Genomic DNA, 23,535 nt, shown 5'->3' with positions numbered 1-23,535 from the left:
TCTGATTTAATATGCCATTATATACGCTATATTCACATACATACCATGTATATTTACGAGAAAAATCAATTGCGCATAGCTTGGCGTCGCTGCGATAAGTTGAGCAAAATATAATTATGCTGTGTCTCTTTGCATTTCAGAGTGAACCTACAGGAGACACTTTAAATATACCAAATGTTCGCCTATCGCGAATATTTTGGAAAAACTTGGGGTATCCGAACAAGTTTTCTAAGCACGCTAATTTTTATGTGAATAGAATTTTCGGAAACACAATCTTTGAGGGTGACACACACTCACAGAATAGTTCGTACTTGTGTATATTGTGGTTTTGGATAGTGATAGAATACGATCATTCATTGGAAGTCTAGCGAAGATATAGCAGAGGTCGGACTTGATCTAACTTTGGTCATTCAACCTCAGCGTGCATCGAATAATCGTTCGAACGCTCAAGTTTTTAACCAGAAAAAAACCGACATATAAATAAATTTTGTCGTCTTCCGTCGCTGATACTCGCGATGTGACCGGGACCGGGTTGAGATAAACGCGAGTGTCAGTTTATTCTGCTGTTAGTATTCCTGCTGAATGCAGTAAAGTAAATTCGAATTTTGGAACAATGATAAATTCTAATAATGATATATCGCAATCTGTGGATAATAACAATAGAAAACTGTCGAATGATAGTCTATCGAATCCGTGAATCAATCCGTATCGTCGACACGTGTAATTATCGACACGTCTGCATAGAATGAATAAACACCTTAATTTTGTGAATCGTTGAGTTCACTGTATTTCATCAGCATACATATATATGTATGTTCCTTGTTTATTAATAGAAGATTTAAATATTTGATGTTATGTTTATCTTAAATGTTTAATTTGTGTTTTTGTTGATTCTGTTACCAGTACAAAATATGAATATATTTGAATCCTGGTTACTAATAAAATTACTAATAATCTAGCGTAATGTTCAATCTATAACCTTTTATCTACATTTTTAATACCTGCAATATCTGTAGATTTTTTAAATTTCAGAGGGCCGCAATAGTGGATAATGGCTCTGACAAATCGATTATAGGATGAAAAGTTGTTCAGCTTAAAGAATCGCAAAAACGAATGCTAATTTAGATCCGATGAACTTTTTTGGTTGAATCAAAAAGAGCTGAAAGAAATTTGTTCGAACGCGAAACAGGCCTAATTTTTTCAGAGAAGACAATTCAGCGTAGTCCCTAGTCTCCGGAATATTGTCGTACTCCTCTATTTGCCACAGTTTCCTGATTTTTATAGAAATCCTGCACCACTCAAAGGACATACTAATACTAATAGCAGTTTTAAAAATGTTTTCAACTTATTCTGGAACTGCATATTTGAAAATATCAGAGTAAAGAGTTCATATCGCAAAATTACTACTACATTACCGTACACTGTTGGAGATTCCAATATATTTGCACGTTTTGAAGAATTTAGAATTTCAGTGAATTTACATAACAGTGCAATTGTATAATTGTACGACAGTGTGAATTCCGACTCTCTTAATGATAAACATTAAATACTTGTTGAAATGCAGGGAAATCATGTTTTTGAGCGTGATAAATTTTTATTTTAATATGCTTTGCAATTTCATATCACCTAAAAACTAAATCTAAGGATCAGACGTGAATTGCGAGAGTATTACCAGACTCATACTAAGCAAGCATCGACGAGAAAGAGATTTTCTTTAGAGCATAATTTAAATCGTCACAATAATAATAACAACCATAATAATTATTATAATAGTAATAACGACAGCAACATAGTGTATACATATATAATATAGTATAAAGAAAATGGAAAATACAGATTTCTTATAAAAAATATATATAATATATTTGCACTACATCGGACTTTATCATTATAATATTTATGTCTCGTACTTATGTTCACTTTACAACATACCTATGACGTATGTAAGCTCTCCATTATGCGATCAAATAATACGACTCATGACCATTTACTAAGGCACACTTTTGGTTCGTGAAAACAAAATTAGTAAACTTATGTTTGAGATTGTCTTGAGATTCTGCTAAAATATTAAGGGTGAATTAACCAAACTGTCTTAATCAATGGTTAGCAAAAGGGAAAAACCGTTCACAAAATTTCCAATAATGTTACATTTGCCGATGACAGTGAACACTAATAAAACAGAATAGGTCCTTGAATTTTTTGGACAATCCTTGGAGATCTGATCAGCGAGCAAAACTAACCCAAAAACATCAGAATCAGATCAAAAATACATGAGTTTAATCATTTTGAACGATACAACTATACCGCATTCTTTTATACTGTTGATACAATAGCTTATGTTATTGGAATTTATTCAGATGCGTTTCATTTAAATTGCAGGTATGTGGTTTCATTCGTGTTTACTTTTTTCACATTGTCATCATTGTCATCATTGTCACAACTGGACAACTCCACACTGGTGGAGATTTTCAAACGATTTTTTTCTTTTGTCTCTAGTTTTCATTCAGACAGACAGCCGATTCATTCTCAACGTAGAACTATTTACTGCCAGAGTAAATATTTTTTATCTTAACTATGCTAAAATATCCACACTCAATCGACACATTACGGCATATTCACACTACATGGTCAAGTATGAAGTGCGAAAATTTTCGCATCAATTAACCAACACGTAATTGTACACAAAAAATGAATTGAACAGTTTGACTCAACATGAATGAGAAGTTATATCAATAGAAACTAGCTAGCCCAATCAATGAGAAACTGTTTTCGAAGCTGGCAGATTAATCAGAGTATAAAGCTTATACTCAAGAGCACAGCTACATGTTACGTTGACTACTATTTAAGCTAACTTCGAAATCAGCTAGATTGACTTCAAAGACAAAATAATTAAAGTACTCAACCCTAATCAACTAAAGACTTGGTCTACGAAAATACACTCTAACCAGAAATAAATGATTAAAATAAAAGTACAGTTTTGATTACTAGTAAATCAGCAAATGATAATAAAATGATAATGACAACTTTCAATCGTTTCATACTCATCGATCAGAAGAGTCTGATTAACATCGAAACATTCAAATGATTTCAGCGTGAATCACGATTTTGGGGGTTGGTGGTTATATAAAAAGAAAACTATTTAGGTAATTAAGAAACTACACCAACGTCAAATCGGCCCAACACCACATCGTCAGAATCTTCGAGATTGCTGCAGTAGCCAGCAGGTCGTGTATTCGTTGGTTCCACTCAAATGCCATCAGCTTGATTGCGAAGTTACAGCCTAGACGGGAATGGGCCTCGCAGTCATTTTCTTGAGGATATCACTACCATTTCTTACTTTTCCAACTATTTGTTTCATCTGTTGTCTTCAACGGAGTCACCAAATCGACTGTTTCTATAGAGCTGTTCTGCTTCTGCCGATTATGTAGACAATAGCTATTAATTTCAACTTGAAACCTAGGGTTAACCATCAATTTGTGTACCAGACGTGTACACCAGATTTCAAAACTGTACAATTAGACAAGATTTCAAAGGTTTTCAAAAGATTTAATAGAATTTCAAGGGTTTTGTGACTTATCCGCCACTGAGCTGCAGAAATTAGAATGAAGAAGTAGAAAAAGGTTCGATTTTTCTGAGAGTCAAATTGTGAAAAGGAAACCTGCAAACCAAGTGTATGTCTTTGGAAAAATTTAAGTACAGGGTGACAATAACAAACCTTCGGTGTGGTCAAATCAATCTCAACAATTGTTTGATTCGAATTTCCAGGAAGATGTAAAGTCTGTGGAGAGTGAGTACCATTTTCTGGAAGCCGCTTTGTTGGGGGTGGAGGTGATGGTGTTTCGGAAGAACTAACTCTTGGCATCGTTGTCGATTCGTGAATATCACGACGGTTCAAGGAAAGAGTAGAACTCGCTGACGACCAAGGCCCTTCATCCTCAGCCATACCTTCATTTACCAATTCTTTTCCTATGTTGATATCCTTCAAAAAAAAAAAAAAATTTGCTGTTTAAGCATGTGAGGTGATTTAGTGAAATGTTCATGTCTGAGAAATTTTATTCACTGTGAAATGAACACTTGTTACAAATGTAGACGATGCTTGATTTCAGGGAATGAATTGACTGGACCATCTGAATCAAAAATTAGGAAAAAGGTAATGTGTAAAAAAATCTCCAACAATGTTATTTACTTCAATGACAGTTGATACGAAGCAACATCCATTCTGTGTAATACACATGATTCTGAACAAATTCAAATAACTCAAGCGAAAATACAAATAATTTGAGAAAACGTTTTATAATTAGAATGTTCAAATTCTAGAACTCTGGTGTTTTTCACGCAAATGTAATGTTTTTGGACTCATTATGCTTGCCGAATAGATTCTCTAAATTGTTTGAGAAACATTCAAGAAATCTTACATAACAGTATGGTTATAAAGCACAAACGTAATTCTTGATGAATGTCTGTTGACTGTATTAAACAGATTTATTTTTAAATACTCTGGAAAGAACCATTAGTCAAATTTTGTGAACATGATTTCTGGAGATCTCCATGATGAACAAATGAGCCCAAGAACATTAGAATCTGATAAAAACACTAGAGTTTATTAATTTTTAACATTCTAATTCTGAAACATTCTCTCGATTTTTTCATATTTTAGCTTGTGTTGTTCGAATTTGATCCGATTCATTTCTATGACATAATAGAGATGTTTTTTTTTTTCACTTGTGTTTATCATCATTGGTACAGATAATAACGATTGCTGCAAATTTTTCAAAGAAGTTTTGCTCTTTTCTATACTTATCGGCCTGATTGTATTCTTAGAAAAATGAATGTCTCTTCCACAAAGTACCAGAAATTAATTTTCTGAAATATAAAATCTCAACATTTTACGAGAGCCTGATCATTCCAATTTCCGTGACATTAGAATTGCTGATTTCTCACCAATAAAGAATAAATGTATTTACAACATCATATTGGAGCACCTTATTTATCGTATTTGTATATTCAATTGTATCAGATATGCATTGTTTTCAATAGCTTACCCGGCTATCAGTTTTATTGTAAAGATCAACACAAGGAATGGGTGAGCCTTCTCGGCGAGAGCTTCCACCAGCTAGAACACGTTCTTTATATCTTCGAACTTTCGCCGTCAGTGCTTTCCACTGGGCCACCCAACTGAGCTCTGCAAATCTGTCACAAGCTTCCGAACTCCATTCATTATCACTGTAATAGCAGAGAAATTGAACTCATGATCGATTATAAAAACATGATACCAACATATAGAAAATAAATGTTAACACTCTCGAGTTTCCACTGAAAGGGCTCCATTATTAATAACTCCAAAGATGGTCTTACCGAGGCTTTACATTTGCCAGAGAGCATTCAATTGCCTGTAGACGTAAACTTAAAAAGTCTGTCCGAAGTTCCATCATCTCTTTAATAGTTAATGCTTCATGGTCGCCGTAATCCACGAAATACACTTCGTAACGATCGTTTTCGAGTTTGGTGACAACTTCAGCACGGTACCACCGCTCATCAAAAGGAAACTTCGCAGCCACCATTTGTCCGACGCTTACCTGTGTTCGCAAGCATGAAATTTAGATTTAGATTCAGATTTATTTTAGAATCGATTCATAGAATATTGTTCATATTTCAATTGCTGCTACAGTTGCGAATATATTAAACAAGTGAACCGAAAATTGAAAATAAAAACTCACATCCTTGAGCATGTGTAACTCCAAGTTTTCTTCGTCGCGGTAATACTCTGTCATTTCTGCTACTAACTCATCCAATGCTACTGCACCAGGACCTACAACTTGAACCCAGAATTGGCTTGGGTTCTCTACAGCGCTGACGTACACCTCCATCAAGACTTCTGGGTCTGAAATGTGCGTATTGAGTTTTCACAATAATTTATCTTGCCTCGGCAAATATTATTTTCTGAAACTCTCAGGGTTTTCTAACAATTCACTCAAAAACTTAATTTTTGATAGTTTATCAGCCTTCTGACAAATTCTATCAATTTCTCGAAATTTCGTATAAATGGTTTAATTTCTGTGCGAAAAATTACTTCTGGCAGATTTATAGAAGAACAGCGTTATTTCATGAAAATTTATGACAATTCAGATTTTCAATAGACAATGAACTTCAGAAAAAATATGAGTTCTTTATAGAAACTCTTTAAAATTTCTTTTAAAAGTACTCATATATAATCAAAATAATTAAATTTTTTCCACAAGTCCAACAAAAATGAAATAGATAGGGAACTTAAGAAAATAGGATACACACAGTTCTTCTTCAGGGATTTGAAGTTAATAATAAAATGGCATGTCTTAAGAAAGAACAACCTTGTGTTTTTGGTATCTGGTTGGAGTCTGTAGAATATACATGATTATCGGATACTTGAACAGCAGTCTTCCGTGTTGAGATTTTTCCACGTGGTGCCCTTAAAGACGAACTAACGTCTAACTTTTCTCGAATTTCATTCTCCTCGCGAACTTTTTCCTCAACCAATGCCAAAGCTGCAGCGATGTGTTCGGCAGTTCCCTTTATTATAATTCTCTGATTGGAATCTATAAAGCAAGGAATTCTACTGCTTAGAAAATACAAAGATTGAGAATAATTTTTAAGAATCATTCCAGAGAAAAAACGCAATGCAAACATTTCGTACCTGGATTCTTATAACTGGAACTCTCAACCATAATTTTTGCCCCGGATACTGCTTGTATGTGATTAATCGTATCTCCGCCTCTTCCAATGATTCGTCCACATGCTCGCTGAGGTATGTATGTTTCATAAACTTCAATGACAGGTTGATTGGCAATGATATTTTCTATCATGATCTGGGCCAAGTGAACGCTTTCCGGTTTACCGCGAATCTTGCAAATTCTGTCCGGCAGCTCCTTATCGTCATTGGAGAAGTTTATTCTAGTTTCAGTCTTGTCTTGAATGTCTTTAATCATTGCTCCAGCACGACCAATTATAATTGGCACATGTTGTCGCGGCACCTTTATCTCCACCTCATTTTGCCTCGACGTTGTCAAACGTGTAGTTCGAATGTCATTCGGATCATCATCCTGAAAATTAATATCATTACTTCATCATCTTAGTTTTCATTCCATATCGGTGGTAAAAATGCCTTGACAAAAACGCACCTTCTTGTAATACATGTACAGCAAAGCTGCGCTGGCACCAGTGAGTGACAATCCGATTGCAAAAGTGAGCACAAGCTGACGATCTAGCAGTTTCATTTTTGATCTAGAATATTTAAAGTTTTTTTTTTAATTTTTATTTCGCAGCATCTACTGTCATTGGTTGCAACAACGCGACTATGACGCATGAGCAAATTTGGAGCCTGCAGACGAAATGTGACATAATAGATGTTAGTATGGATGACAACACCATAGGTGTTATATGTAATGTGTAACCTTCAAGTTGAATAATCATTGGATCATGTCATACACGATTTGACTAGTACAAAGATTTCACTATTTGAATAACTTACCACGAATATCTATATTTTTCAACTTTCGAGCACAGCGTAATATTTGGTACAGACTTTCGGGCGTCTGTGAAGCGTCTAGTACGGATTCCACAAAATCATAGATATTGAGGCACAACTTTCTTTTCAAATTCAATCGGCATTGCTAAGGGTGAACAGGTGTTCCAACCAAACATCCAATGCCCTTATTTTATCTATATTTTGTTCCAAATTTTTGGGTATTTTGTCACTACCAACCACTTGCACCTTGCAAGTGTTCCAAAAAAAGATAAAAATCCACTACGAAGATAGAGATGGCAGCGGGCGTGTTCTGAAATTAGATACATCCGAGGTGCGAAGCCACCTCATATACTCCGATGAAGACTGGATAAAGCGTCTCGGATCGAGCTTTGACATTTCTATTCTAGGTTATGGCGATCTGATATCCTGAAGTAATTACCACTGACTTAAAATTAAAAAGAACTGAATTAAGTTTAGTCTTCTTTCTTGAAAATCTGAAATTCTAATATGCTAACGTTAAAAAGCGAGCATAAAAAACATATTCACTTTCTCGTAGAACAGTCAACAAATGGTAAGAATTTGTGGATTTTAAATAATTTTTTAGGTATTCATTCAACGACTTAATGCAGATACTGGAAGTTGAACTATTATTTTTAGTTTTACAGGACTTCTGCAAATTAGGATTGGACTATTTGCATAATGGACCAAACTTCAAGTTGTATAATGTAGCTGCTCGTAAGTTCATAAAACAATGTTGATATTCACTTTGCGTTTGCATATACTTACTTTACAATACGATAGTCATATGCGCTAAACCCTTTTCTTACAGAAAAATTAGACATCCAACCTGAGGATGTCAGGTGCACTGTAGAAGGACTCATCAATTTGCTACTAGAAAGCTGCAAATGCAAGGTGAGTGTGGCACAGATAAATTAAAATTTATCTTTCAGTGTGTGTCGAAAGACGTTTTCTTTTCCCTGAGAATTTCAGTATAAATTCTGTCATCTATATTGATGTACGAGTTTTGGATGTTATGCAATACAAATTTTCTGAAATCTTAATAATCTTCTCCTTGCAGTTGAGCACTTCTGATTTTCGAGATTCAATAATTGCTCTGGGCTTCTCTGAAGATCATGAAGTGTTACTCACCAAATTATATACTACAAAACAGTCTGAAATATCAGAAATATTGCCGACACTTGGAGTCAAGTTACAAGAATACCAGAGTATGGAATGGAGATTCGAAACACAGGTGAGATGTGCATATCAGCATTCAGCCATTTCATAAAACTGTACACATTATTTCCAATTGTAGATTTCATCCAGATCGTTGTTGAGTCAAGTGACACCTTTGGTAGTCCTAGATTTCAGTCTTCGAAATAATGTTCAACAAAAAATTGAACATGTTATTGTTCAAACTGACGCAAATAATTTATTGCACATCACTGAGGAATTGGAACAGGCTTTGCAGGATGGCCGAAGTCAACACCTGCGTAAAATTGCGAGGAGTATAAGATAGATGAAGTTTGAATTATTTTTACCAAATAAAATATATATGTACATATAACATAACATAAGTATGTAAAAATTATCATTTCTGAAAATAAAATTAGATACTTGAAGTGAAAAATATTGGTCATGAAATCCGCGTTTCGCGGTAGGTATGCAGTGTAATAAGTGTTTACCTATTTCATTCAGGGTCACTGTGATTACAAAGATTTATTAAAATTTATCTCATTGCCTAGCCCAACTTTTTGGTTACTCAAATTTTCGCGTTTCAGCCACTCTAAAACTAATTAGGCAGTATTGTCCAGTAAATATCACAGAAGTTTATAAATTTAAGAAAATTATATCAACGTGATGTTAGTTTTTGACAGTATAATTGAAATGTGATGCAAATACGACAGAAATAACCGGTTTGAGAAAATATATGATTTATCTACTTTTTAATGATTATTGTTATTATCGATACAAACAATAATTATAATTATGTGCTATAACTCATTAGACCAAGATTGTTCAGAAATTTACTATCAAGTGGCCCAGATTATAATTAGTCATATCTGTCGACTTTATTATACGTTTATGGCAGTGCCGGTGTTCATTGTTAGGAAATTCGAGTTTGAAAATATGTATTGCGAGAAAGTCGATACTATTTTATCCGGAATTTCAGCACTTTTTCGATAACCCCTAATAATAATAATATTACCCACAGGATACAATTGTGTAATAATACTATATATAGGATATCAGAAACTAACGACTGATATCACCTAGAGATGGATTTTCCGGATTTCTTATAATCAAATTCTCATCAATTATCTACGATATCTCTGTCAAAAAAGTACAGATGAAAGGTTATAAGACTTTTCGGAAGCTTCAAGAGTGTTCTGCTTCCAACAATCCATTGGGCTTTTCTGAGACAACATTCTGATCTATCGAAGTATTTCTATAGATTTCCGCGAACAAAATGTACAAATTTTGCAGACTCGGATAGAAGAAGAATTTCACGAAGTGAAGAGGCGACATTGGTAGTACGTCAATGAGTTACATTATATATATTAAAATTACAAGGAACTTGTTAGAAATTCATGTAATTACTTCGTAATCATCCAAGAAATATGCATCGTTGATGAGTTCTTGGAACGGCATCGGGTTCCAATGGTGGGCTGATTGTCGGTTTTGGAGAAAAATATACATAGGTCCATTAAATTCCAAGCAATACTCTTCCTGCGAAGATCGTCATCCAACAATGCATGTACTGATCGTTGGAATTGGTGGCGAGGCGGCCAACTTATGCGCAAAACGTTTAGTTATCGTTGCATCTTTTTTTTTTTTGCGTTGTACGAATGTATCCTCTGAAAGTCCGGCCCTCACAGCTTCCTCGGCAAGTATCTACGGGGTATAAGAAAAATATTTATAGCATACGTGCATTATGTATTATCTTACTTAGTACGACCTTTTGTACATACTATTTTATTCACAATTATATTGTAAGTAACAATAATTCAATAACAACATGTTGATATTTTTTATTCCAACTGATTTGTGATTTGCGTTCTTGACAGATCACTTCCTTACTGTCAAAAGTAATAAATTTATATGTATAATGTGACAAAACATTTCTGTTGTGATTTTTAATAGAGTCTAAAATCAATTAATAATTTTATAAAATGCAAATTATTATATTAGATGCCTTTCGTTTTATGTACATGAATAAAATGATTTTTTGAAAAACGTATTTAACAGTAGATTCAGTTAAGTAATCTAGAAATCAAGCGGGTATACAAATTGGTATAAAAATGTTTAAATAATTTTCTACAATATAGATTCAAACGCGAAGATGGGAGTTAATTTCTTACTGTATTCCATCTTGTACAATGGGTCTTTTAGACGGATCACCCGTATCTCAAGCGTACAAAATTTGAACATTGTTCTTTTTGTGGTTTTTGGTAGCCGGTTTTGAATGAGCTTCGTCTTTTTGCTTTTTATATCGTTTGTCACGGGAGACGTACTCATTTGGTATGCAAATATCGTGTTTTATTGTAACACCTAGTCCCGACTGCGAAATGTCAAACGTGGGAGAAAAATGTCGGAATTGGTAAACTCTAAATTACCAAAGGTATGTGCACCTTGTTGACGTTAACTAAGAAACGAAATTTATCAAAAAGAAAAATATATTCACGTGGAATTCACTCTGACTAAACTAGAGAAATCCGAAGGTATTACGATTCCACATTCCACACGCGTTACACATTATCGAAGCATGAGTTTTATTGACAATGAGTCAAATTTACGCAAGAATAAAATTATCATTTGAAAAACTATAATATGTTAGTATTTGACCAGTGAAAATAAGTTTATTTATGCTCATTTCCACACCACCGCAAGCGGTAGAGCATCCGGCGTGTTTTTTTTTACGTGGTATCCCCAGTAGGCCTACTCCACGGAGAATAATAGCAAGATCGATCTTACGTTCTTCGAAAAATTGCAGATGACTTTTTTTTACATGTTAATTAAAGTAAATTATTTTTCCCAGTAAACTTGTACTCGCGTATATTCGCAGTCTGTTCGAAATTTTTCAGTTCATGTAACCCGCTGACTATTATCGATGAAAGATGACTGTTTGAATTATGGATGAAAGATGGTTGTTTTAATTATGGATGAAGGGTGATTGTTTTCATCTTATAGGCGAACAGCGATTGACTTTGGATGTTGCGTACGGTTTTTTTTTCTTATGAGATATGAGATGATCACTAAAATGGAGAACCTGGTGAATACGCAAAACAATCAACAATTAAACCAAGATCGACAGTACGAATTGCTGTAAGACGTTGGCATTTACCTATCGGAAGACGATGCAGAAATCTTTGAAGAAATGGAAACAAATCGGAGTAGAATAAGCACAACCACCAAAATACGACAGAGCTGTATAATTCTACAGTAAAATACAAACCGAACATGATCTATGGCCACTCGAGAAAAAAGAATCTGACACTAAAACGATCGCAATAAAAGACTATAAAACCATTAACAAAAACTACAGCAGAATAACTTTTATCACACTTTTTTTATCATGATGATGATGACCTACATCCCTGAATCTATGTATCGGCGAAAACAAGATGACTGACCCTGAACCAGACCTAAGCCTAAAAAATGAAACCTTAATTTTTCAGTATAGTCAATAAAACTCAGTTACCTGAAACAGATGAAAATGTAGTTATTGACATATGTCGATACAGACAAAAATATAGTTAGCTCAGATATGTAAAGAATATAATTCACGGAAAAAGAGACAAATCAATTAGTTGAAACAGTCAACAAGTTTGACTAGCTGAAAGAGACAGAAAGTTTGATTAGCTGAAACAGACAAAAGGTTTGATTAGTTGAAACAGGCAAATGGTTTGATTAACTGAACCAGTCAAAAAGTTTGACTAGCTGAAAGAGACAGAACGTTTGAAACTTAAAAACTTGTAGGTTTGCAGATTATTCATAGGAAATGAAGTCCCAAAAGAGAATGAGTTCTTACCAAAAATGCTCTACAAATTTTTGAAATCTCTCCGACGTTACCAGAAAAATTCAGTTTTCTATAAATAATTTAACACACAGAATTTAACCCAGTACTGTCCAAAAATATGTTACAGTGTTTAGAAGTACCTAAAAAAAAAAAAAAATTATAGCGATTGCTGAGAATTTTTTTACCGGGGTGATTTTCCCTAAAATTGCAGAGAATGGAATTATTAGGTTCACCTTGCTTCTTATTTCGTTTACCGTACTTTGTTTGCCTTGTTTTATGAATTTATAAGGGCTCTGTTTCCCATCCTCCAGGCGATCGTAAGATGTTCAAGGTATTCTTAAATCCCCCTAACTCAATAAGTATCGTCTTAAGACTGTTTGGGGTCTTAAGTTTGGTTGAATGTGATCGTCGGTGTGATATACGGACAAGAGTACATATGCGACGACACTGAGTTCAGAGTTGTGCATATTTAAGCGGGCCCCTGAGGAACGCACCTCGAGCCGCATCCAACAGTGGTCGAATAGGCTCCGTTAGACCTTTCCTCGTTCCTTTGAGTTTTCAACCTGTGGCCGCCCACGTTCGTTCATTTCTGGTATACCAACAGCCCATATTAAACTTGCTTGGATTAGTTCGTTATCAGACGATTTTCTCCAAGTAATCAAAGGTAATAATTAATACCAGTTGAACCAACTCTCAACTACCAGTGTCGAAAATTATATGGTGAAATTTAACAGCATGGGTTCGTCAGTTCTGAAAAGGAGAACGAAGATTTCAAGTGATCGTGTGGTTCAACCCTGCATATTCTCAAGAGTCCTGTATACTGCAATTTTGTATTAGTGTGTATCCCCTTTTTAAGTCATCAGATTCGGAACTTGTATTCAACGGGGATCGGCTTAATCGGCGATTGAGATAGTTGAATCGTCGAAAAATTGTCTTGGTTTTTTTATGGCGTTATTTCGCATCAACTTGCGCCGTCATTTTGTATCAATTTGGTGTGTACTGCAACTTTGAATTGTTCAGAGATCAGTTGGAATCTTATCAAATTTGCGATTAAGATCGTTGAAGCGTCCATCCAGTAAACAAAGAAATATTACAGCTTATTTAAATAGATTTGTTTTCGTGTCCGCCAAGCGGAGTTTCACAGAAAAACTGATTGTGTGATACTAAAATGAAATGGAATCTGTCGTTTTATTGTTTTGAATAACCATCTAAGGCTGTGATTTCTTTTAATTTTTTATCGTACTCGAATTGTACCGCAATTTCACTTCGACTCAAATTGTGATACATAACAGCGTCTTTATTTATTTCCCTTCGAGTCATTTGTAAAAATTTACCTTCACCTGGAATAAACTTTAATGCGTCTTGAACAAATTAATTTCTATCTGCTCGTATCTGTTTGAATATTGTAACGATTTGAATTCACGTTAATGCGTGAACAGCATTAGCCCTTTCATCGTTTTTATTAGATTCTTTCTATTGTGATTCAAATTACCACAAAAATCTATAATTCAATCCGTGACGAAAGGTGTATCAAATGATTTTGTTGTTTGGAACGCAATTTCTTTGTAAAACATTTTGAAATACTCTATAGACATAATATTGGCATAGAAACTGTTTAAAATAGTCATCTAATCGTAAGCTGTTGTTTTCAATCCTAATTCTGAGATCGAACAAACGGTTTCATTAGGATTTTAATGATTTATTTTCAGTTGTTTTCAATCATTTTTCGATTTCTGGGCTCCGATCCGCTTGTGTTGCATGTACATACATATTGTATCCACTCATTGCAGTTCAGTATGACCGTGATGTCGGGGCCCAGTTTTGCGGCCTACTCGTGGTCGGCCCAGGTCGGCGGTTTCGGCAACCAAACAGTTGTCGACAAGGTGCCAGCCGAAATGTTACACCTGGTCGATTCTCATTGGTATCAGTTTCCCCCCATGAACCCCCTGTGGCACGGAATCCTGGGGTTCGTCATCGCATGTCTAGGGTTCGTATCCGTGATTGGAAACGGGATGGTCGTCTACATATTCTGCTCGACGAAAACGCTCCGTACACCGAGCAATCTTCTCGTAGTCAATTTGGCCTTTTCGGACTTCCTCATGATGTTCACCATGTCCCCACCGATGGTAAGATGCCAAAAAACAAACAAACAAACATCGAAACAATCGTTAAACTCGGTGAATACTACTCATTATAACTCAAAGAAATTAACCAATCCCCAATTTTCTCGTATTTGTTATCACAGGTGATCAATTGTTATTACGAAACTTGGGTGTTTGGACCGTTGATGTGCGAGATATACGCGTTGTTTGGTTCCCTGTTCGGATGTGGCTCAATCTGGACAATGACAATGATCGCTTTTGATAGATACAACGTAATCGTCAAGGGACTGTCGGCCAAACCAATGACCATCAAGGGTTCGCTACTTCGCATTTTGGGTGTCTGGGCTTTTGCTGTTATATGGACAATTGCCCCCATGTTAGGCTGGAATAGGTAGGTTGAATTAGGCGTTAACATGGAATGAAATTTTTTTTGTAGATATTTCGCGAATGATTAATTTTATCGTGTAGAAATTGCTCAAATTTATAAGTGGTCTTTTTTGCCTCAAATAGATATTGGATATTACAGAAATTATTAGGGGTTGCATTGCGATTTCACCGTATCGAATTATGACTTCACTATGGTGGACTGTGACATCACCGTCATGTATGATGATATCATTATGGTGGATTGAAACGCCATAATTCAGTAAAACATCTACAGGGTGACCCAGAACTACCGCTCGACAGGCTACCAATGTGTTTCTCGTGAAAATCTGCGAATGAAATATTTTTAAAATTTTGGTAAATCGTTTGCCAATTACAGCCGTTTGAAATTGGCCAATCCATCGCGGTAGCGTTTGATGGTTCCTAGTAAAGCTGCCGAGTGCATGACGGTCAAATAACGATTTGCGAGTCTGTTTTGAGGCGTCAAATGCTACCGGACGGATGATTTTAAATACCTGTAATTCTTAAACGACAAATTTCCTACCATATCTCCGATCATTTTCAAGATGTCTTTGAAAAGATGCGGAGTCGTGATTTATCGGAGTGTTCAGAGTCGAAAATATTGCTGTTTATGCCCGATTGCGGTTCGCTCCTGATGAGAAGAACTATGATCTTGATGCGATTAATTCCTGTTTTTAAACCCAGATACGTGCCAGAAGGGAACATGACTGCCTGTGGCACGGATTATCTGAGCAAGGATTGGCTGTCAAGGTCTTACATATTGGTGTACAGCTTCTTTGTCTATTATCTGCCACTCTTCATGATCATCTACAGCTACTACTTCATTATATCAGCTGTATCAGCCCACGAGAAATCGATGCGCGAACAAGCTAAGAAAATGAACGTGGCTTCGTTAAGATCTTCTGAAAATCAAAATACAAGCGCTGAGGCGAAACTTGCCAAGGTATTTATCAACGTTTTTTAGATCAAAATTTTCGCACTTTCACCCCACTTTTCTTAATCTGTTCGATCACAGGTCGCTTTGATGACGATCTCTCTTTGGTTCATGGCATGGACGCCTTATCTGGTCATCAACTACGCTGGGGTTTTCGAATCCGCCAAAATCAGCCCTCTCTTCACTATCTGGGGCTCCTTATTCGCTAAGGCAAACGCTGTTTACAATCCAATTGTCTATGGCATCAGGTAAACATTCGTCCGTTTCTCTATATCGTTTTAGTAAAATTGGCTCACGAGGAAAGTATTAAACCTTTGGATCACAGGTCTAAAATATGAAGTTCCTAAAATGTAGTTTCATGGAATGGGTGTTCCTTCGCCCAATTTACAATAGATCAGGCCGTCGAAAATACATACATATAGTTATTTCACTAATGGTTTGAAGCAACATATGCGTCCACATTTGAATCTATGACTTCCTATCGCTGAATCTACATCGGAGGACAATGTAAATTATTATTGGAAACAAAAATATACCGTAGGTCTTGTTTGTGGCATTTCACTCCTCAAACGGCTGATACAATCAATCATAACCGGCGTGAAGACATGCCTGTCAGATAAAACTACTCATTATAGGCTCCATATTTAAGCCCGAAACGAAACGACCCTAGAAGCTTGAGCAGGATTCACAATCCATAAACCTGATATTGTCTTCGTCAGATTTTTATATCATTTGTAACATGCGATTACAATGAAAGATAATTTTCCAGATAAAATGGGTGAAAATCATGAAACTTTGCATTCAATAATCAGGAAAACACTCGAGTAATCCCTATAATTTCACTTGTACTTAGATCTTTGAATTTATAGATTAGATAGTTCATTTACCGAAACGCACTTACAGCCATCCGAAGTACAGAGCTGCACTCTTCAAGAAGTTCCCATCATTAGCCTGTGGTGGTGATGCAGGACATGGCGGAGACGCTACCTCAACGGTTTCCGGCGTCACAACACTGACGGAGAACGAGAAGCCTGCCGCATAAGCTCATTGCGATGGAAACTAAATTCGCCTGACGTGATAAAGAATTCCAAATTTTCAAAAAAAGGGGGGAATAAATTTTGCAAAAGATACAATTTAACATGCGTAAAACAAAATGATTATAAATGGAACGAGAACCACGTTCTTCAATTGATATACAGGAATTCGCGCTCAGCAGATGCCGATTGTAAATATTAAAGTAAAGTCGCGAGAAACTTCAGAATATGCTGAATATTGTTAACGAAACAGTAGTAATTAAAGAAAAAAAAAAAACTAAAGGCCGAGCGAATTCTGTGTGCTTGTCAATTGAACAACTGAGAGTGGTGAAAAAGTATTCTGCTGGAAGTGGCAAGAGGAAAGGAACGCGAAATTGGTATACGGAAAAAGGAATGAATATACCTGCCAACTCTTTGGTCTCTTTTATTTTTTACAATATGGCCTTGGCGATAAATTCTTGCTCGGCATTTATCCTTGAACTTGTTTCTCGAATATCACCACAATTCGAGACGAATTACAGTTCACCGATTATCCGAAACAGGAAGTCTCATCGCCTGTATTCTGTAAACTTATTTTAGCTTATTCTCGGCACTAAATACGACTTCACCTTGAAACTGGCACTTTGGCTTTATGACATTGGATATACTGATTGGCAAAGACGCCATGTGTGTTTTATTTTTAAAGATTGAATAAATCCTGCATGAAAATTAAACATCATTGAGACTTGTCTCTTTCACTAGCAAAGAAAAAAAGAACCGCATCCTCTTTACCGATCCTTTACCGACGTTAGTCGTGTCGTACTTCATTACGAAAATCATTTTTCGAAGGAAGTTTCGCATTTTTGGTGACTCAACGTGGCAAAACGAAAGTGTAATCGCTTGAGCGAAGTTTAATTCTTATGATTTATCTAAAGCCGAGGCTAAAAGGATGAGCTGATTTAGATTCCGATCGCATTTACGTATTTTGTCGTTTTGCACGCGTCGAGGCAACAGCGAATTTCGGCAGTCATCGGCGCGTATAATTACGTAAATTGCTTAAAATGTTCAGGAAGTAGTTTATTGATCAACATTACGAACATAAAAAGGTGAGATTCGCGGGAATTGTTCTTACTATTGAGTTATATCCATAATATTTCTTTCAAGCGCGACACAAAGGCAAAGGTCTGCACTTCAACATGAAAATATTTTTGCAAACGTAAAACAATATGTATTTTTTTATATTATTACGGACGATCAATTGCGATGCGATCGGTAAATGCCACTCAACATCACCCTGCGTTTTTTATTTCCACGAATAATACTTATATGGAAATATCAAGGCTGCTTGCACTCTAAATTTTGGGACCATCAGGCCTTCGCATCAGCTGTATTCGTAGATGCAGAATCAGAATTGGCCGGAGGCGGTCCAGCCGTAGGTGCTGCCGGTTGCTCTGTCGATCCGCACACCAGGAATGGTAATTTTTCTTTCAGCGCCAGTCTGTACTTGGGATGGCTGCGAATAAAAAGCAACATTTTCCTCTCTTTTTTTGGATAGGTAGAAAAAATAATTTTCCGAAACCCTAAGAAATTTGTACGAATCTCTTATAGTTTCTCAGTTTTTCCGAAAAAGTCCTTTAACAAATTCTAATAATTTCTGGGACGTTTTTGTTGAACTATCTTATAATATCTGTGTAGCATATTTAGGGGTAAGTACTTGAAATTTAATGAAAATTTTTGAAAAGTTCTTGTAATTCTAGTTTTAGTGCAAATATTCTTTTACAGATATGACTATATTTTCCAGATAGAGAAAAATTATGTTTCAGTGGCGCAGGTATGACAAAGTCACTTTTTGACGTTTGGGTGTTGAAGTGACTTTCTACGCTTTACCAGAAGAAAAATTGTATGGGGCGTACTCGTAAACTGTTTTTGGCTCAAATAATGATTTCAGTAGTTGCTTTCGGATAACCTTTAGCTCGTACTCAAATCATTATCCCCGTCTAAAAACACCTACTTTACAAGCATGTCGCAAAAACTACTAATTAATCAACAACAGCTTGTTTGCTGGTGATGAAGAAAATATTTCACTTGAGGCACGCAAATTTCTCTTGAGGCAATTTCCAACATTTCTCAGAAATATGTTCTAATTTTTGAAAAAAATGAGTTTCCTTTAGATATTAGTCTGATTTTCATCTCTACCTCGGCTTGGTTAGGAATAGTTGGAGTACAGAAAACAAGGAGTTTTTCCAATTTTCAACAGGGAATGAGGTTCCGAAGGAATTGAGTTCCTTTCAGAAACGCTATAATCTCTCGAAAATGCTGAGGTCATTAGAATAATTCAAACATTTCAACAGTCCGAAAACATTCCATACTTTACCTGATGCCATACACAATTGGATTGTAGATAGCGTTTGTTTTAGCAAAAAGTGATCCCCAAATCGTAAAGAGAGGGCTTATCTTAGCAATGTTGAAGACGCCCACGTAGTTAATTACTAAATATGGTGTCCAGGCTAAGAACCATAAAGATATTGTAGTCAATGCCACCTGTGAAGATATGAAAGAGTAAATTTATTTTCCGGAACTTCAAGAAAGTCTTTTTCCAACACCTGCTTGAAGAGTTCGATTTTCGATGCCTCCGCAGTATGTGTAGCGCCGTATTTCCGAGCTGTGCGGTAAAACTATGGTGGCGCATGCGCACAACTGAAGTGTTCGATTTTACACACTAAGCCTTTCTTTGGCGCGTGCGCAATTTCGAATAATTTAATTTTGGGCACTGTGTCATTGAGTGTTTTACCCGACTCCAATTTTAGGCACTGACAAGGGCATCTGCATTGCTTCTCAAATCAAATTTTCCTTCACAGGTGTTGAAAAAAGTAGCGTGTGTCATACGTGCAGATGGGCGACATCTGACTCATGTGATCGCAGCGCTCGCCTTGGCCCATGCTGCGTTCACACTAGCAGGGAAAGGTAAGGCAGCACTAAGACCTGTGGGACAAAATTGGCAACCTAAAAAAAATCGGCCAACTGATATCTCCGCGCTCGAGTAAGTAATAGAAAATAGTATGCAATGTGAATCTGTTGATAGCGATTAGTAACCAGGAGGGTGGGGTAGAACTGGCCACCTAGAAAAAAATGGATAAATTGCATTTTCGCGTCAAGATGAGCAGGTCATGTGAACGCAGCACTCGTCTTTGCGGCTCACGCTGCAAATTTCACATTCATTGGGAATGACTCACTTTCCGCACTCGTAACACAATTGATTACATGAAATATTTTTGCAATACTTGCGTTACTAAATATAAGAAGCAAATATTACTTTCGCCAATTTGGCTTCCGCACTCGCTGCTTGATTATCACCAGATCGCAGAGAAGCCACATTCATCTTTTTTGCTTGATCCCTCATCCCCTTTTCGTGCGCGGCAACCGTCTAAATTATAGAGAGAAAAATGTCTTTCATCAATCACCTACGGCACTGCACTTCCGAATACTATTTAAAAAATGAGATGTATTAAAAGCTCAGAAATCTCGTCAGAAACTCACGGAGACAATATAATAGTAACTGTAGATGATAGTGGAGAGCGGCAAGTAATAAACGAATAGAGAGTAAACCAGAATGTAGGATTTGGAGAGCCATGCTTTGCTCAGATAATCCGTTCCACAAGCAGTCATGTTGCCTTCTGGGACGTACCTATACTTAGAAAAAATTGAAGAAGTTACGAGGATACAGTATTGATTTACTGAATATCTACACAAAAAAAAAATAATAATGCAAATGAATCCCCGCAAGTTGATACCTATTCCATCCAATCATGGGAAGTATACTCCAAACTAATCCAAACATCCAGATTAGCAGAATTTCTAAGATTGCTTTTTTGATGGTGAATGGAGTGCCGGACATTCCCTGTAAACGTATATGTTTTTTTATGTTACGATAGGCCAATCGAGTAGATTAAGCAAACAATGACAGTATAAGGCCGCTGGATGATCGGTTATACTCAAACTTTAATGCGATCGTTTGCTTGACCTAAAATATGCAGCATTTAATATGCTGTTCATTGAATAGGTCTTTCTTCACTTTGGTTATAGTTGATTATACATATATTAGCAGTTGGACAGTGAAATTCCATAACAAACTAATTGACTTGTCGTGGGTTTTTGCCATAACACTAACCGTACTAGACCCAGTTAAATGATTGGTTTCATACTACGGTATGAATGGAGTTATGTAAAATGCCGGTATTAATTGTCGTTACCTTCTGACGAAATTCCGTGATCAAAACATAAAGATTCAAGCGTTATATACGGATGTATTACTTCATATCAACAGTGAAGTAGCTACAAAATTCCGATGACTTCGTGTATCATAAATTGAGCGAAGAAAGAACCATTAAACATAACTATAACGTATCAGGATTCTACTCATCAGGAAACTATTAATATCATTTAGGGCCAAAGAATCACCCCTGGAAGTTTGAATCGAAATCAATGATCCAGAGGCCTGCAGATAATCTTCGTGTGAGTAATACGTGGGATTATTCAAGAACTGTCTACCTTCACAATAACATTATACCGATCCAGAGCAATGGCAGTCATAGTCCAGATAGATGCGCATCCACACAGTGATCCAACCATTGCGTAAATGTCGCACATCAGAGTTCCTGGAAGGATTGGAATCTTCAGGACTAACTTCTTTGTTGAAAATGCTTCACTTACCAAGCACCCAAGTTTCGTAATAACAGTTAATAACCATTGGTGGGGACATTATGATCATCATGAGGAAGTCCGAAAAGGCTAGATTAACGACGAGTAGATTGCTTGGAGTCCTTAACGAGGGTGTCAGCATGAACACGTACACCACGACGCCATTACCGCTCCAACCCAATACCCCCAGGACGATCATCACAAGACCAAGTATTTTGTGCCACAACGGATCCATGGGAGGAAATTGGTACCTATAAAAGTGTATCTGTATTTTTGCTTTGTAGTTTGTACTTTTCAAATTTAGGTATAAAATTTCCGTGTTACATTTCAAATATATAACTCAATTTCATCACGGACTATAAATTAATTGATTCTGTGTGACAATTTTTTTTCATTATGGAGTTTGCTAGTCCAGCAGAAGGTTTTCAGTGATTACTGCTCCATCATTCCCCGACCAAGATTTGAATCTTGAGTGTAAAGACAAAAAAGATTTGGCACAAATTTCGACTGTTGCTAGGGGGTTTGTGTGGGAATTTCATTTATGCTTACGCAGCCTGCATAGTATTTACCAATGTGGATCAATTAGATGAAGCATTTCAGGTGGGACTTTGTCGGCAACCGTTTGATTATTGAACCGCATCCATTGTCGGGCAACCTGTGGACCCATGGTGGATATGACCTCAAAAGCTGCTCTCCCAGCTGTGAACTCTGATACGTTTCGAACATTATCCAACGACATGGGATTGAAAATATTCTGCGAATCAGAGGATATTGCTGCTTCCATCTGAGGGCAGACACACATCTACGGATCAATTGTCGCACAGCGTTTATTGTTAATTATGTTTTCATTAAGCAGATAATTTTAATTCACCCACACAGAAACACCCACACATACGCAAAAGTCAGTATATAATAATTTTTTTCATTTTCCCGTAAGCACTTACTTTCGATGTTATTGCGTCTGCAGAGTTCGTTTAATGACAATACAACAGGAAATATTTTTCCTCTGGTAGTTGGACGGTGACTGCGGTATAACGTAGAACATTGGTGCATCAAATATTCGCCATTACTGCAGCGGCTGTGTAAATCTGATCTTCTATATATATTGAGAGTAAGAAGACCTTCCTTGATCAATTATTCAAATATATTCATCTATACTTCAACTGGAGACTCGTATATGTATGGCAATTTATTGTACAAGCGAACACAAAGGTAATACTTTAGGTAGTTTCAACTGGCTTCTTGAGACAGCTAGTTGAACAATAAATTAACTGATAATGACAGCTGTCATATTTCAAATAGGTATTGTACATTTTAAATTGAATTAGCTTTACCACATATGAGTGTATGGATTCAAGGGCATGATTACTTTGAATTACTTTCTCAATTTTTTACCAGCAGAGTTTTACCGTCGTAGGACCAAAAAAATTTGAGACGAGAGCATTTATCTAGTAAATAACGTCACTCAATTAAACCGCAAAAATGATGTTTTTGTGAGATATAAGAGAGTTTTGCGATTCAACGTATTATTTGTTCAATATTTTATATGAAATTTAATGCAGTGTTTTTATTAAAACGTACTTAATGAAATAACATTGAATTCAAATACAAGTGCAGAAGAAATTGGTAAAACGGGCTCTCTACGTGTAACGATTAGTGCGAAATACATTACAAATTACATTGGCGTTTCATGATTACAAAAAGATAAAATACAAATTATATATGTGTATGTAGAGCGGAATGTTTAGAGGGATGGCGGGTGTGCTGGACTGAATGGGTGCGAACCATGGTGCGAACGATCGGCAGATGAGTTCGAACGACTGATTCCAAAGATGTGAGAACGGTGATAATGTGTGAGCGAG

At 36.2% G+C, this 23,535-nt stretch overlaps 4 protein-coding genes across 8 annotated transcripts; 2 read left to right on the top strand and 2 right to left on the bottom strand.

Moving 5' to 3' along the window:
• Positions 1-4: 4 nt before the first annotated feature.
• On the bottom strand, positions 5-7,752 carry LOC107217850 (tudor and KH domain-containing protein homolog). Of its 2 annotated transcripts, XM_046731716.1 has the most exons (9): positions 7,505-7,752; positions 7,155-7,257; positions 6,671-7,076; positions 6,348-6,572; positions 5,718-5,881; positions 5,356-5,576; positions 5,043-5,223; positions 3,716-3,979; positions 5-3,413 (listed from the first exon to the last, which is right to left on the bottom strand). In XM_046731716.1, the coding sequence occupies exons 2-9, from the start codon at positions 7,248-7,250 to the stop codon at positions 3,324-3,326; spliced, it is 1,647 nt and encodes a 548-aa protein (XP_046587672.1). In that variant the 5' UTR covers positions 7,251-7,257; positions 7,505-7,752; the 3' UTR covers positions 5-3,323. The 2 variants fall into 2 exon arrangements, with proteins under 2 accessions (XP_046587672.1, XP_015511018.1); XM_015655532.2 differs by lacking the exon at positions 7,505-7,752 and having other exon boundaries at positions 7,155-7,343.
• Positions 7,753-7,825: 73 nt separating this feature from the next.
• LOC107217838 (COMM domain-containing protein 2) lies at positions 7,826-9,131 on the top strand. The gene is made up of 5 exons (XM_015655513.2): positions 7,826-8,072; positions 8,159-8,236; positions 8,331-8,413; positions 8,580-8,753; positions 8,817-9,131. The coding sequence occupies exons 1-5, from the start codon at positions 8,009-8,011 to the stop codon at positions 9,018-9,020; spliced, it is 603 nt and encodes a 200-aa protein (XP_015510999.1). The 5' UTR covers positions 7,826-8,008; the 3' UTR covers positions 9,021-9,131.
• Positions 9,132-12,969: 3,838 nt separating this feature from the next.
• On the top strand, positions 12,970-17,709 carry LOC107217833 (rhodopsin). Its single transcript, XM_015655508.2, has 6 exons — positions 12,970-13,185; positions 14,312-14,647; positions 14,767-15,014; positions 15,713-15,971; positions 16,044-16,210; positions 16,866-17,709. The coding sequence occupies exons 2-6, from the start codon at positions 14,318-14,320 to the stop codon at positions 17,002-17,004; spliced, it is 1,143 nt and encodes a 380-aa protein (XP_015510994.1). The 5' UTR covers positions 12,970-13,185; positions 14,312-14,317; the 3' UTR covers positions 17,005-17,709.
• LOC107217832 (rhodopsin) lies at positions 17,439-22,767 on the bottom strand. Of its 4 annotated transcripts, none has more exons than XM_015655506.2 (9): positions 22,618-22,761; positions 22,243-22,475; positions 21,686-21,924; positions 21,524-21,630; positions 20,767-20,873; positions 20,513-20,660; positions 20,289-20,399; positions 19,350-19,516; positions 17,439-18,488 (listed from the first exon to the last, which is right to left on the bottom strand). In XM_015655506.2, exons 2-9 carry the CDS (start codon positions 22,473-22,475, stop codon positions 18,344-18,346), a joined length of 1,257 nt encoding a protein of 418 aa, XP_015510992.1. In that variant the 5' UTR covers positions 22,618-22,761; the 3' UTR covers positions 17,439-18,343. The 4 variants fall into 4 exon arrangements, with proteins under 4 accessions (XP_015510992.1, XP_015510993.1, XP_046587676.1 ...); XM_015655507.2 differs by having other exon boundaries at positions 22,243-22,457; XM_046731720.1 differs by lacking the exon at positions 22,618-22,761 and having other exon boundaries at positions 22,223-22,295.
• Between the last annotated feature and the right edge of the window lie 768 nt (positions 22,768-23,535).

The sequence above is a fragment of the Neodiprion lecontei genome, chromosome 2 (genome assembly GCF_021901455.1).
Source record: "Neodiprion lecontei isolate iyNeoLeco1 chromosome 2, iyNeoLeco1.1, whole genome shotgun sequence".
Lineage (NCBI taxonomy): Eukaryota > Metazoa > Arthropoda > Insecta > Hymenoptera > Diprionidae > Neodiprion > Neodiprion lecontei.
The sequence above is the reverse complement of the archived record's forward strand: the minus strand, read 5'-3'. Positions and strand labels throughout refer to the sequence as shown.